The following is a 16,228-nucleotide window of genomic DNA, read 5'->3' as shown; positions in this document are numbered from 1 at the left end:
GACAACAGTCCATCATAATGTACATATAAATTTTCAGTATTATTTAAAGGAATATTGTATTGCTGGTCCTCACTTACTGTTGATAGTACAAAGATAACACTGCCATAAGGTTATTCTGTAAAATCATTTGCTTACTTCAGATAAACTCACCAAAAAAATCCGCCATTGTCATTCAAATGTAGCAAAACCAGACTGTTATATATTTTTTCAATTAAATCTAACTGAATTTCATTAATAAAGACTATTTTTCTAAATGAAGTAATATATGAGTTAGGAATTCACCTAACCTGTGTGTTACATATAAAAACACAGATATATTTTACATGATAATTTAAATTGAAAAAGCTATCATTAACAACCCAGGTCATTCTTGTTTAGGATCAAATCTCAGTCCTTTTTACTCGACACAACACTGTTTTGTTGTTCTCAGTTTAAACAATAGAATCTTTTTAGGCATTTAGTACCTCCCAAACACACTCTTCTGTATAAAAACCACTTTGTAGTAAAGCATCCTCACCTCTCACTGTCAAGAGATTTAGATGACAGGCAGCAAACCTCGATAAACCCCTGTAGCCATAGTAAAGAAGTGGCCCAAACTCCTCTTTAGCTTTCATCATAAAAGCTTTCCTACAATGACAGTCAGTGTTTGCCCATTCTTTTCTTCCCTTTGATTTAAGCTTCTGTTGAATCATGATCATTTGTAATATTCTCGTTACCCACTTTAGACACATTCTTCCCAGGCAAAGAGACAGTTTTGACCACACGTTGTCCAGGCTGAGTTCACAGCCTGAATCCTCTGCACAGTACTGGGCAGTCCTCAAGCCCTTGCAGTGCAGAAGTTGAGAGCTGTGGTCAACAGTCATCTCTACTGACTACCCAGTACCATGAACTTCTTTGGCTTTTTGTCTCTCTTTCCAAGATAAATCAGAGCTGCATTCAAAGAACTGCGGTTGGAGAGCAGAAGGGAAGTATGACAATGAATGTGGAAAATGAGCAGCATTGGAGGCAGAGTAAATGAAAGCTGGGTTTGATACAATGACAAAATCATGATATTTCATATAGATTTTCCACATGATTTTGTATTTTAAGCGTATGTCATAAATTATGTAATAATCAACCCAAGTGTAATTCTTTCATGGAAGAGATAGGGAGAAAGTAACAAAAGACTTTAGGTGTTACTGGGAGCTCCATTTCAAATGCAGGCAAATTAGAAATTGTGCAGTCTTTAGAAATTGATTAGAAATTTGAATTTTACAAATTCTTCAGTAGAAAAGGTTGGATACACTGAATGGACCACCTTGGTTCAGAGATAAAAACTCAGCGAATGAATGGAGAGGGTAACAGGTTTCCTAGCAACTGGCTCGGGACAATGAACTCACTCTCACAGGAAGAATAAGTTTAATTCTCTTCAGTTTAGGGAAGAAACATATGTAAAAGTTGTTTATTGCAAAGCAAATCACAACTGTTAAGATCTGGTTATTAAAATGAGAGAGATGTCATTGCCCAAACTGAGGTGCAAACGAGACCATATGTCAAAGTCACTAGTATGGATTTTTATTTAACAGTAAATGTGAGGGAGAAAGGGAGATAAAGAGAAAGAAATAGGAAAAGAGAGTGGGAGCAGGGAAAGAAAGAGAATGACAGAGAGACAGGAAATATGTCACCAATGGATTCTCTTCTGGTCTTCTCAGTGGTGAGCGTCCCACTCTAGTCAAAGTGATTGTCACTGTCTTGAGCCATGAGGAGTGGGCGAAACACAAAATCCACTGGGTTTATATTTACCCAGGTTTGGGTGGGCATGGCCAAGTACCTCTCCTGGTGCAGGGAGTTTTACACTGGACGATGTAATACTTTGAATCATGGGACTCTTCATCAGTCTGATGGTTTATGACAAATTCTAAGACTAAGACATCACAGCTGCCTCTTACATCAGTAAAACTGAGCCAATTATGGCCCACCAGAAGGGGTGAATTCCGTCAGGCTGTGTGCGAATGTCCTGCCACTTCTCTGGAAGGGAATTTCCACAGCTAGCCACTGCTGTAAGGACTTTAGTATGATAAAATGTAGGACTCCAATTTGCAGGATCTGCCTCTTGTCAGCCGCTTCCCTTATCTTACCCAACATGCAGCTGTAGCCTCTGGTGATGGTGTGCACACCTTCTGCACCTAGGCAGTTAAGTGATTGATTGGGTAATTAACTAGTATCAGTCCAGGCTCCCACAACAACCTCTTAAGATTTATGAGATGGAAAGAGAAAAAAAATACACACACAAGCTCCTCTCTGTGGGTATTTGAGATGGCTGAAGAATTATTAATTCTCCAACAGAAAATTCTCTGAAAATTGCCTTTTTTTTTTTTTTTTGCTTGTTTAGGTTTTTTTGTTTCTGCAAATCCCCCAAATATTGGGGCAATGAGTGCAAAAGAATGCATGTTATGTGTTCTTTGGAGCCTTTTTGAATTTGGGGAAGTATTTCCACATCCAAAGCAAATCCTATTGCATCGATGGCACCAACTTTTGAAAAAGAAATAGCTTCAAGCAATACGTACAACTAATGTACAGCTAATTAGATACATTGCAGACATGACTGTGACCTCAGACAACATACCATGCTGAAGCAGACAGAGCCATAGCTTGACGTACCATTCAGCATTGGAGCTGCCCAGATCTAGATAAATGGGATGCTTGGGAGCATAATATGAATGGTACAATAATTTGTAATCCTGGAGGGAAACATTAGTCATGACAGATAGAATTCTGAGCTCTATTATTATTTATTTGCTACTTAATGAAAATCAACAGTGTACAGCAAGTCTGTAGCTGATATTGACCTTGAAGGTTACTCTTAGCTTTCCTGAAGATCAGTAAAAGTTGTTTTTTCAACCTCTCAGTTTTGTTGGTTTTTTTTTTAAATTTTAGCTTCAGTTAAATACAATCTACATTTCACACAGTAGAAGTTTATGCTGAGATTAAGATACTGATACTTGGTTCTGTGGATAATACATGATGCAACACCAAGGAATATGGAATTTTCTAATAAACTGCTAATTTGAAATAACGCACTTCTTGCAAAATATTCCCTTTAAAGAAAGAGCTAAAATCAGTAAAATAAAAGGCAGCTTTTAAAAACATAACTTAATAGCATCAAAATTTAGACCTAGACAAAGAAATTTAAATGCCACTAATTTTGTCTTTAAACAAAATTGCGATCACAAAGTTGGTGATTCACCAGGCTGAACTAAATCATGTTAGCCCAGGTGAGAGAGGCCTTCCTACATTGTTTGCATTCCTATCACCCAGTTTTTGTCTTTCCCACCCGGGAAGTGAATGTCTCTGCTTTGCTGAAGCATGATGTGTTTTTCCACTGACAGAAGTCTAAAAGCACAAGAAAGTTTCTGACCTTAGATATTCTTCTTAATGTAGTCTCTGCTGTATTCCCACTTAGTAAGGCTTTTTTTTTTTTCAACTGGATTGTAATCATTCAAGTTTAAGTAGCAACTACAATGACAAGGTGCAGAATTTTTCTTGAGATGTAGTAAGTCAGCACATAAGTTTAACCTCCCCCAGACCTTTTTGTGGCCTAGAGCCTCTCATTACAGGATAAACTGATCAACAAACCATTTGTCTTCCAAGACTTGGAAAAGTCTGTAAAATTAATGAAGACCACTTTATACATGCCACAGAACAGCACTAATGCAGTATTTTTTTAGAGTCCCTGGTCAAACACATCTCCTACTTGTCTAAATGGAAGCTAAAATGTGTCGTTATTTTCTTGATTACTATCAAGAATCCAGTGTCTGAGCATATCCCTATCTGTATTAAACACAGTCAGTGTTTAATCCACTCACACATCCGCAGGAATGCTGGCTGCACATCCTGTTATGCTGTAATAAAAGTGTTTCATAGAGATCTATTGCACTGCACTGCTCTCCATTTACAGCAATGATTCTTTCAATTGATGCTTGTCTGCCCAGTTACACAGGTGTGCAGATGAAATACATTTTTTCTTCCTGATAAGAATACTAGGATTTTTACATTCATGAACCCTCTGGAAGTTAGAGTGACAGCTGAGGCTTTTAACAGCTCCTGAACAATGAAAATGGACAGTTGCTATCCATTATGCTGTTTCTCACACTTAACAACAAAACACACATTAGATGTAAATTACCCTCAAGAGAGGACAAATGTGGACTGATTCTGGTCTTATCCTTTATGTAACTGAATCTTTGTACCAAGATCACTAGTTATCTCGAGCAACCTGTTTTAATAGTTGCTAGTAAATGCTACTGTTATGCAACTTAAACAAATTTATATCCTGAATTTGACTCCTGATAGGTGTGTGCTCTTCTTTTGCATTTCGAGCTGTAGAGTACTGAGATATCCATTTCCCCTGCTGTGATTTCTCATATGCCAGAGCAAGACTATAAGAATTGCATTATGGCCTGACTGGTCTGACTATCTTCCCTTCAGCAACATCATTACCTAGGCCACTTCAGAAGGCAAAACACTCCCATGGTAATCATGCTCTTAGATCTACAGGGTTATTAAGCTATAGATCATGCCCACATTCACTTTGGCCTCAGAGGCACCTTAATGTCTCCACCTTCCTTTTTCTTCTTTGCATTTGAATATCCTTTGGTAAAGATTTTGCCTTGATGCTACATGGGATATTACAACAAGTTAGTTCAAGAAATGCAAATGAAGAGAAGATTGACTGAAGAAGTGTGCCAAGATGTGCTGCAAAGGAACTCTTCTGCCTAAAAAGAAAAAACTAAATTATAGAAGATTGGATCTTGAAATGAATCCTATTTCATCTTGTCATTAATGACCTTGGCATAAAAAAAAAGAAGTATGCAAATGACGACTGTATGGTACAAACTGGACATTTTACCAATGTGGCAGATGATGAAAATAACAGATGGGAACAGACAAGAAATTCAATCCCATGAAGAACAAGGTCATGCACATATGAATGACTGGTTATAAAGAGGGAGCTCATAACTTGCTAATGAATAAGGATAAAGATCTGAGTGTGTCTACATGAGCACAGAATAAGTATAAGCCAAGAAACAAGCAAGTATGAATCTAGGTAAATTCAGTGACAGATTTCCAGCACAGCTGGAGAAATATCAATTCAAGTACCCTAGAAATATTTTATTTTGAATGCAGGGTACCATTCTATTCACTCATGATCAAAATTACTCAAATTAGAACCACTGAATGGGATAGAAACATACAGTTCAAGGAAAGAAAGTCAGTGTTTTCTTGGTTAGCAAAGTAGACCAAATCTGAGAAAGGAAATGCCTATTGTTTTTTAAAGTGAATTTTGGGGAATTGTAATGACTGTTGGCTAAAGTTCTAAAACATAGAAATTTGGACTGGTTCTCTCTTTACTTTCTCTATATATATTTTGCACTTTTCAGCATTAAATACATACGTATTTCATCAGAAACGATGGGAATCATATAATATTTTCTCATTCATATTTAGCATTAACTTCCTCTCTATTAATAAAAAATGAATCAATATTATCTTTCAAGTAATCTTAATTTTAGCACAGTAGCAAGACATATTCCAAATGTCACTGCATTACAGTAAAGAGGGAGAGAAAAAAAGTTCTTATTTTCTAAGAGGACTTTTTTAATACCACGGATAGCATCCAAAATATTTCTGTTCATCTCCTTAATGAATTTCTTTGTGCTAGTTGAAATAATTCCCTTTGAACATGCAAATATGCACAATGTGCTTTAAGCAAAGTCAAAGTTATTAAAAACCTGAAATGCTCTTCTTTAATCCCTACTAATAATTGTGTAAATGCACTGTTCTGATAATCCTCACAAGAGGGTATTAGGACACATACATTTTGTAAGATGAAAGCTGCATTCAAGAGTTGCTCAGACTGTGCAAAAAACACCCTTGTGAACTACCTTGAACACAGATTTACTGAGTTTTAAACTGGCACTTCATCCCTGTTTCAGCAAGCGTCCTCTGCAGATTTAATGATCAGGAACATCCTCCTGATGCACGCGGGCAGATATGGTTGCAGGGTCCAGACGGCAGCGGACACCATGTCAGATGAGACAGAGCTTCTTGTTAGGGGTGAGTATGCTTGTGGTTCTTCCCTGAAAACACAGTCACCACACACACCTCTACCAGGGACTTTTAAATGCGTGAGCTTCGGGCACGTCTCTGCTAGGCAATGGTCCTCAAGTTTTATGTTATTGAAGCCATTTGTGATTAACCTGCTGTCTTTGAAAGGAGCTTCAACATAAGCTGACCTGCAGACACTGCAGAGAGAAACAAAAGACAGTGGGTTAATAGACAGTTTTAAGAGAGGTAACAGCACAAAAGGTATACCAGATTAGCTAAAATGCAGACAATTAGCCTTCACAGACCTGTGTAAGGTAGGTATAATGAGTTTTTGCTATTCTATTTGATGTTTTGCATTTCATCCTATGGTCAAGCCATGCTTTCTGCTTTAGCAGTTTAGGAACACTCATTCATTTCCTAAGAGGGGTGCCCATGCAGCCTTTTGTAAAATTATAGATATGAACAATGAAGCAAAAGCTCCATAATATGACAAGAAATTGGGCTTTTACACACATGGAATTGTTACCGCCAATTTTTTACTGCATCTTTATGCCCCAGTCCTATAATCTGTTAAATTGTTTCACCTGTCATTGAACCTTCCTGATTATGCGCAGGAACTCAGGGTCCTTTTCCTGAAGGATCCCAGATCGTACCGAGGATGTCAATTCCATTAAGCCAATTCCATGTTTCTGCATTCTGCACTAGGGGTGTGTGCATGTGTGCATACTCACACACACAGCCATACACACACTCACACACACTCACAGAGACACTTGTGCTCAGTGCCTGAGGGGATCTGAGGATTTGCAGTTCTCTTACTGGCATCATGACTGGAGGCTCCTGCAATGCCAAGAGAGATGGATCCCTGCTAGGTAGCACAGCTGGGTAGCCGTGCTGTGGATGAATCATTTTTAAAATAATAAATCAAGGTAGATATTTTATGAACATTTGAAAAATAACAAAAAAAGATCAAAATTATTCGGGTATTATAATTAAAAAATATTTATTTTACCACATTCCACAGTATCTTTAAACTTGACGTCTTCCTATCCACCATTCTTAGGGTAAATATATGTTTTAAATGATAAAAAATGTTTCTGGCTGACTGCAGGGCTCTTTATTTTTTCATGAAAGTAATGGTTAAATATTTCCATAAAGACACTTTGAGGATTTCTGTGAGCTATGGCACTTTTGGGATGGTTGTATTCAGCTGACTAGCCATGTAATACCATTTTAGCTGCCTTACGAAATCTGATTCATCCTTCTGGGTTATGCAAGGCCTTTTGTTGTCTGTCTCAGACAATTATTTTTTAAGAATACTGGTTATATAAATTAGTTTATTGAAATTCCTGTAGAAATGAAATTCTTCTCTGAGGAAGAGGTCTGAGATTAAATTTTAAAAAAGGCATTGTAAGAAGTATCAGGATTCATTTATGTGAGTCTCATCACCATATCATCATGCTGTTGAAGTAAAAGCTATAACTGCTTTGTAGTGGAATTTGAATTCAAATATACTTTGATTACAATTTTCTCCTTTTCTTGTTTCTTCAATTGGATAATTTTAAGATAGAGCAAGATTTTTGTTTTGTGTTGCAGAAAATGTTTGAAGGACCTTCAGCATAGAATTTTGAATGACTAGTCTTTACAGACATCAACAGTGCAAAAATCAAAAATATTTATAAGAATCTAATCTATCTCTCCTTATACTTTTACAGGAACTTTATTTTTATTTCAGTATCTCTAATTTTTTTTCTCCCCTATCTCAGCCTGTAGAGTGCACATAGTGGTGTGCAATTTGACACCGATGATCCCAAATTGTAGCACCTTTCAAATTTCTTTATGTTTAGCTTTCAGTGATACTGGACATTGTTTAGGAGAAGATATCAACAGAAACAGACGTTTCAGTAAATATTTCAGTTAACTCTCAAGAATTCCACCTGACAAAGGAAGTCATCCTCTATGAAAGAAGAAAACTCCTGCAGTAAAGTTTGTAATCCAAAGCCAAAAATTCTTTATTTCCAGTACAGTTTATAGTCAAAATAATTTCATTTTATGCATATTACAAAACATCCTTTTCTTTTAAATGTTACAGCCCAAAGCCAAACTGAGAAAGCAGGAGCTTTGATATGAACTCCTATACATATTGATATGAGCAAACCTACAGCACAAGCACACCCTTGCTCTGACCTTTCTCTCCTTTTGTCTTTGCAGAAAATACCAGTGGTAATACTGATAATATCATACCAGCATATAACTCCATTTCAATCATTACTTTTATTGTAGGGTTCATATGGTATTTTAATAAATCATTGTAATTTTTTCTTGAAAAATTGTTCTTCTTACAATGTTTCTACATGAAATAAATTGGACATAGAAAATAAATTAAATTAAAATAATCTCATTCCCCCTCCTTTAGGTATTCATGAATATCAGAATTACTGCCACTAGCAAATTGATTAAATTTAAACTGAAGTATGCATTCAACTGGTTCTCAATTTTTAAGTCAAAGGACTTTTTTTCAGCACTTAATTACAAGTGACTTGGAACAGTATTATACCTCCCTGCAGCCTCCTCAGATGAAGGAAGCAGAAACAAACTTTGCAGACTTCTGTTGCTGGAAATTAACATCCTGATCTTTAACAGGCAGACATTCACCACTGTGTTTTCAAGGAAGTGTAATGTCTCAGTATCATTTATTGTGTGGAAAACATAGAGTATCCTTAAATAATATTTATCTATTTTGAAACCATTTTTACTACTTGTTCTGCTGGAAGTTCCTTTGATTATATGCCAGGGAATGTCACTATTTTTGCCGTTGCTCTTCTTTGCTCTGCATTATACAATGAAAGCTATATTCCAAAAATATCACCAATGAAAGACAAGACAAAGAACAGAGAATGCACAGTACCAAGTAAATCTCAATTTCTTTGAGTCTAATTACTCATAAGAAGGTAATTAATGGTGCAGGAAGATTCCTGAATTTACTGCATATATAAGTGTGTGTGTGTATGTGTGTGTGTGTGTGTGTGTGTGTCTGAAAAACAAAGGAAATAAAGACAGCAGCAAGTTTCTATTCTGCAACTTTCTATAATGTGTTGTACATTTCTTAAACTCAAAATTTAAATTTTCAAATTCACTACCTCACAGGTCTTGAATTTAGGTAATTTGCAGTGAAAAACACATCTAATACTTTTTCAATAATGATTATGACCTAGTGAATCTCTTTCAGGAACATTTCAAACATTCTATGTCATGTTTGGACAAAATCAGGATTCAAGTTCTGTCAGCGCTAAATGCCCCAAAAAACCCTCCAAATACTTCTCTAAGTTCTCTAAAGTGTGACTAAACTATGTATATTAAATCAAGAAAAACTTTTTAGTGGTCCCTAGCTTTTTTTTTATAATGCTGCCAGTAATGTGGATTTCATTAGGAAAAGATGCTCTGCCAGTGACTGGAGTATTTTGTCTCCAAAATACAGCTTTACTAAATTTTTTGCAATTCATCATCACAGGTTTTTTTATTATTATTTTGTGCCTAAAAAAAAACCCTCATGATCTTCCATTCAGCTGAGATCCACCATCCCCTCTGGATACACACATTGATTCTGTAGAGGTCCCCAGAGAGTCCTTTACTCTCTGAAAATGGGGAGGATGAGAGAAGATTCAGATCAAAGGCCAGAACTGATTTAAGGCAGAAGAGGCAATATCAATCATTTTCAACTTAGCTCAGCAACTGCAGTGCTCATCTATGAAGTAGGATAACTCCTTTTATCTGTCTCAGACCACGACTCAAAATCACACTTTCTCCTTAAAAGTATACCACACCTGCAGGTGGCTGCTAGGTGGGATCAAGATATGTTCAAGCCTCTTTCTAATGCAGAGGAGCCAGGAGCACAGAAATCAGGTGACAAACAAATGAGCACCTGGATGTGGAAGGCACAATTTAGGGCACTTCCAGTAACCAAAATATTTTCTTCTTTCATTGAATTGCCTCCTGCTGTAAAAATGAATAGAGGTTCCCTCAGGTGAACCTCTGTCAATGGCTTAAGCCAATATGCTGAACTGTTTACTGGAAAGGGAAAAGCTAAATAGATTTATAAAAGCTAAATAACAGGCATGCCACCCTCTGAACCAGATTGCCCTCCATTGGGGTAAAGATGGAGATAGTGGTACATTTTCTGCAAGAGACTCATCAGAGCCCATAATAGCAGAAGATATATATGCTGATACATCTCAAGGACATCTAGAAGAGAAAACAGCTTTTCACAGAAGCTGGTAACTATTCTAGCACCAAGCCTGCAAAAATGTGGTGCCTCAAGTGCAATCCCATGACAGAAATTCTGTATGCCTGATGATCAAAGAAATAGTTTGAGTGGAGTGAATGACTACAACAAAAATCACCTTTAAGGACTTACGTTCCTGACACCCAAGTCATTACCTGATTTCATTTCATTTATGTCTTCTGTTGTTTGCTCATCCAAGGAAATACAGAATACCTGTTTGCCAGGCAAACAAGAATGTTTACAGGAGAATACAGATGCTCACTACACAGTCAACAAATGTTTTCCTCTGCACGTGAAGACAAGAGTCATTTAAGAAGTAGAAGTGATTTATGATTTTTGTGAATGCCAATCCCATTGTTGACATCAATCCAAGAATACTTTTCCCATGTTTTGTGCATTTTCTAGCTACCAGCCTTTACTTATCCACCCAGATCTTCAACTTGCAGCGAATATTAAATAGCAGAGGAGTAGAACTGCAGAATGCTAGAGCTTGGCAGATCTTCCACCTAACATTGGCACACCACTAATCGAGTTGTCTCTGATTTTTCACAAAGAAGTGATTACCTAAGCAGAAGGCTCTGATACAGGATAAATATGCATGTCATGTTCTGACACTAATGATATCATCCCAAACATGGGTACCAAACACCCAAGTACCAGCCAAGAGACCTGCCTCTCACAGATGTCTCAGGTGATCTTGTAGCCAGCAATATGTCAGCTTTTCTTGAGACAATGCCTGCTTGGTGAATTAATTTGTGTTTTAAAGCACAAGTTCCAGAAAGGGCTAATTACATTCCTATTTTCCGTTATGCTCTTGAAATCCAAAGCTATCTGTGTTTTCATGTTTTCACTTCAAAGGATATCTATATGATCCTATGCTTCAACTAGGTTTTGCTGTGATGTTCAGAACAAGAAATACTTTTATCATAAAGATGTTTACACCATGAAAGGGCTGACCCTTACTGCTCTGCATTGGTTCAATTAGCCACAGTATTTTACTTACAGTTTTTGTTTATTTAACTCATCGGTACAAAATCTATTATACAGTGACTGGGAGGTTTGGAAGAATGCCAGCAGAAGTCAGAGATAAGAGCAAAAGGCTACTTCTTACATTTACTTTACCAAAAACTCTCTCTTTTCTCTTAAAACAGTCAATTTCTAATGAATTCATTTGAAGCACTGCTTTGCCATAGGCTGCAAGAAAAAAAAAGCTTGAGTAGAAAAATGTCCTACCAAAGCTGTTTACTGTAAATTCCTTGCTCTTTCTACTGCAAGCTTGGTGGGTTGGCTGGAGAAAAACATCTGCAGCAAAGTTCAGCAAAGAAAATTAGTGGAAGTTGGGAACACCACACTGGAGTCTAACTTGCTTTCACAGAGGTCGTCATGAGGCTTCGTATAGGCAGGTACACATAATTACAGGTACACTTTTACATACACTGAGATGAGCAGCAATCCTGGCTCAGCAACAGTTTCCAGGAATAACAGAGTCTCTTTCAGATTAGAGGATCAGTGCAAAACCTGCTGTAATCTTTATCTCATATGGATGGGGACAGTGCTTCAAACATTTAGAACAGAGTGAGTGATTTTTGCTATATAAACTTCCATATTGGTAGAGACAATAATAACATCACAGACACCAGAATAGTTATTTTTCCCAGTTATCCATTTCATACATGACATCACTTTTTAGAAGCATCATGACTGAATTAGAAATACACAGTTGTGAATCAAAATGCTTGGTTTACATCTGTGAAAGCTTCAGTGCCTAATCAATGCCACCAAGTTTCCAGGATGTTAATGCTTATTTAATAAATGAAAGCTTTTTATCATAACAAATTACTGGTTTCAGTAACATTAAGTTTTCAAATTAATTCCATCAACTCTCAATCGCAAATTAGCCTTGCAAAGCTGGTTTACAATTCATTATAAGTAAAAGAGTAAGTTTGTATTGGTTTCAAACTACTCAGACAGATGCTGGATGCTGCATTATGCACTGCCAATCTATGGAGCAACAAGGTCATCTCCAGTCTTTCTTTCCTTAAAGTTTCTCTGCCTAATCACAAAGGAGCAAATACTACTAGTCCCAAAATTACTTACTCAGTGTTTGAATTTCTGCAGTCAACAGTGTAAACAAAGGTAGTGAGGGCTGACAGTACAAGGAAACTAAGCCTGGGAGAGTATGGCTAAGATGACCATGAGGTCTCTGCCAGGAAAGCACAGCAGAGTTAACTCAAGTTTTGAGTTTGAGGTGCTAACTAATGACATGCATCATTTTCTAAAACAGAAAATAATATTTCAAATAAATAAAATGCATAGAAATTGTTTATTCATGTTTCCTTTTATTTATTTATCAATGATCATATAAAAAATTGTTTCAGCACATCTAGTCCCCTTAATAATTTATATATATTTTAGATAGATAGATAGATAGATAGATAGATACATACATACATACATACATACATAGATACATAGATACATGCAGATATAGAGTTAGAGAGATAGAGATGATAGAGGTAGAGATAGGGAGAGAGAGAGAGAGAGAGAGAGAGAGAGAGATGACTATCACTCTACAACTAACTGAAAGGCTGTAGTGAGGCAGGGGTCAATTCCTTCTCCCATGTAACAAGCATCAGGATAAGAGAAAATGGACTCAAGTTGCACCTGGAGAGCTTTAGATTAGATATTAGGAAATATTTCTTCCCTGACAGGGTAGTATTGGAACAGGCTGCCCAGGGAATTGGTGGAATCACCAGCTGTGGAAGTGTTCAAAGGGTGCATGGTTGAGGAATTGGTGATTAACACAATGGGGCTAAGTTAATGATTGGACTTGATAATCTTAGAGGTCTTTTCCCACTGTAATGACTCTATGATTTCATAATTTAATGAAAGTACTTTATAAAATAGATTTATATTACATATCTACTATCAAATATACTTTAGGAGAAATAATGTATTGGTGTCAGTTACACTACAAATAGGCCTGTGCTCTCTAAGCATACAGTTTAATTTGTTTACAGTACTGTCTCATTCATCTACACTTAAGGATTTTAGTATATTTAGATGCCAGTTATTTTCTGGGTATTTTAGTAATTGTTTACTCACTGTGTTTGCTTTTATTATCCTTTTCACTCCTATTGCTCAAATTGTGTTTTCTATTGTTATGGATGTCAACAAACACTGTAATTTTTTAAGAGTAAAGAAAATAAGGCCCAGCCCTCTTAATTCTCTGCATAAATTCTGTATACCCTTAGAAAATTATGAGCATATATGGAGCTAATGAAAATCCTTTGACCAGTATAAATATTAGTTAAAAAACAAAACAAAACAAAACAAAAACCCCAAAAAAACCAAAAAACCATGGAAGGAAGTTTCTTCAAAAATTGGGATGAAAATCAGCTTCCTCCTATAACATAGCACCTGTATTTTAAGACTGTGCCCTTAGAGCTAACCAAATGCACTGTACATGCCTGCTGTAAGTTATGTGAGCATTGAGATCAAACAATCAAACATCTACCTGCAAGCTCTAAGATGTTGAAATGAAGCAGAGCACAACCCGGTAGTGTGAAGGGATGAAAGTCTTTGTGACTAAATCTGTGGTTTGAGTACACATTTTGTGGTCTAAAAATAAAATAAAAAGGTTAAAGCTATTCATCTTATAGACTGGCAAAACTAGCAATCTAAGCAACAAATCCACTCTTATCCTTTATTTTTTGAAAAGTAATGTTTCCTCAGAACTCTAGTGACCCGGAGCAAATCTAACGCAGGAACTGCTGGTTAGGTTGACCACCCTGCTCCTTTCTGTTGTGATATTGCCAATAAAACTTAAAGACAAGCACTTGGGCTTAAAGGCCTTCAAAGGCATTATTAAATGGAACATAAACAAGGTCAGCAGATTCTTGCTGGTCCTTGAAATTACATTTGAGCTGTAGCAAAGGCCAGGAAGATGCCCTGAGCACACACCCCGTTATTTGGACTCACAGAATTTGTCCATAACACAGAACTCTTCCCTGAGGCCAGAGGGTACAGCAGAGTTCCAATTCACACGCTTACATTCCCAGTGTCCCTCCCTCAGGATAGGCATGGCAAACCACCTGGAAGGATTTGGTCCAGCCCACAATAATCCATTAATCGTTCCAAAGCACTGCAAAAGTCATAATTTCACAGAGCTTTTGGAATTGTGATAGAGTCTGTCTGCCAGCATAAGAGCAGGTAGGATCAGGGCTAGAGTTCAGATCTGTGCTTCGGCCCTCTTCAGTGCCTCATCTTACACATTTATTACATTGGAAGACAGTATACTACTGTAGATGGAGAATCAGCCTTTTAGCCCACAGACTTCACCAAAGCATTTCCAGCAATTCGATCTTGTAATAGGACCTTGAATTTAAAAAATATTCTTATTATATGAAATGGAAATAGATTCATATCTTTTAAAATCTGGTTTTTTCAAGAGTTTAAAAATGATCCTTTGTTCTAAGAAGCTTTTTTTACAAGCATCATCTTATAGGTATGAACTTACTTCAGTCAAAAAGTGTCTAGAAACAAACACTAAATTAGAGATCAGATGTGATGATGTTTATTAACTCAGTGCCTGAAAAAGACACATGTAGTCCTGAAAGTGCTGGTGCTCACAGCAGGACTGCAGAGAGTGAAGGAAACAGCATGGACCAGAGTTGGGACAGCTGGCAAGGGATGCCCTGCAGCACTAAATGTGGTCAGCAGGCCATGCCAAAGAAAGAGACACTGCCAAAACTTAGTCTCTTACTCTATTTGGGAACTGCTAGCAATGTCATCCAGGATCAATTCCTAGGCTAGTAGTGCTTTTACAAGCTAGTAGTGCTTTTACACCTTAGATGAATTTCAAGTTCCCTGTGCTCTCTGTACATTTGTGTCAACAACTACCGCTACACAAAAGTCCAGCTCAGAGGTTCTGGACTGCAATCTGCAATCTGAGCTCAGAAAAATCAGCAGCTCTCAAGGTTGCCTCATCCAAATTCACTATTTTTAGGTTTGCACAAGGCAGAGAAGTCATCAGGGCAAAGGGGCACAACATGACAGGTACCACTAAGGGACTTCTCAGGCAGTACATCAGGGATTTATCTTGACCCTCATCCCTGAAATGAATTGAGCATAGCCAGGCTGAAATAACCAATTTTACTTACATTCCAACCCTAAGCCTAACTTTCCTGTCTCTCCTGACACTGACTGTGTTATACCCTCTCCATCAGCCCACAGCCCTCATGTACCTTACAGAAACCACACGAGGAAGGACTGGCGCTATGGATGCATCCACTAAAACCAGAGTGTCTCTAGCATCTACTATACATCCAAATTTCTCTCCATCATCTCCTCTACCACATGTGAACACATAGTCTATCATAGCTGGGCACAGCAAAAGGGATTTATGCTGCAGCAGTCAAGCTCCTGTGTTATGCTACAGTTCTATTTGCCCTTCCCACAATTCTGTAGTTACTGCCTCATTCTTATTCTCTTTTCTCAACCTCTCAACCTTTCATCTCCTTGATGACAAGCCAATGCACCTTGTCATTCCAAAAGCAAAAATCTTCAGGTCAAAAAATCTGTGCTTGTGAACTGCTACATATTAGGCTTCTTAGCTGTTTGGGAAAAGTAGGAATTCTCCTGGTCAGGCAGCAGTGAAGTAAATCAGTGCATATTCTGGGATACATAGGAAAGGGCACTGCCTCACTGAATGACTACAGCTATTTTTGGTAATTGTTTTTCAAGAACCCTCACATTAACATTGTATCATGGCAAGCAATCTAACAACCTCTCAGGATGATCATTCCAACAATAAAAAGATACATAAAACAAATTTGCCAAAAGGCAGTCATGCATGTC

The 16,228-nt window shown here is 37.3% G+C and overlaps 1 protein-coding gene across 2 annotated transcripts in view; it reads left to right on the top strand.

The window, feature by feature from the left end:
- CNTN5 (contactin 5) overlaps positions 1-16,228 on the top strand; it is a gene marked incomplete at both ends in the record, with an annotated part of 310,341 nt that overhangs the window by 256,744 nt on the left and 37,369 nt on the right. For both annotated transcript variants that reach the window (XM_084200929.1, XM_084200928.1), the window contains one exon: positions 5,976-6,096. In XM_084200929.1, coding sequence (XP_084057055.1) covers positions 5,976-6,096 — 121 coding nt within the window. The remainder of the gene's footprint in view (positions 1-5,975; positions 6,097-16,228) is intronic.

Source organism: Fringilla coelebs (genome assembly GCF_963513975.1).
Source record: "Fringilla coelebs genome assembly, chromosome: 2".
In the NCBI taxonomy this organism is placed as follows: Eukaryota; Metazoa; Chordata; class Aves; order Passeriformes; family Fringillidae; genus Fringilla; species Fringilla coelebs.
This window is presented reverse-complemented; position numbering and strand designations above follow the sequence as displayed.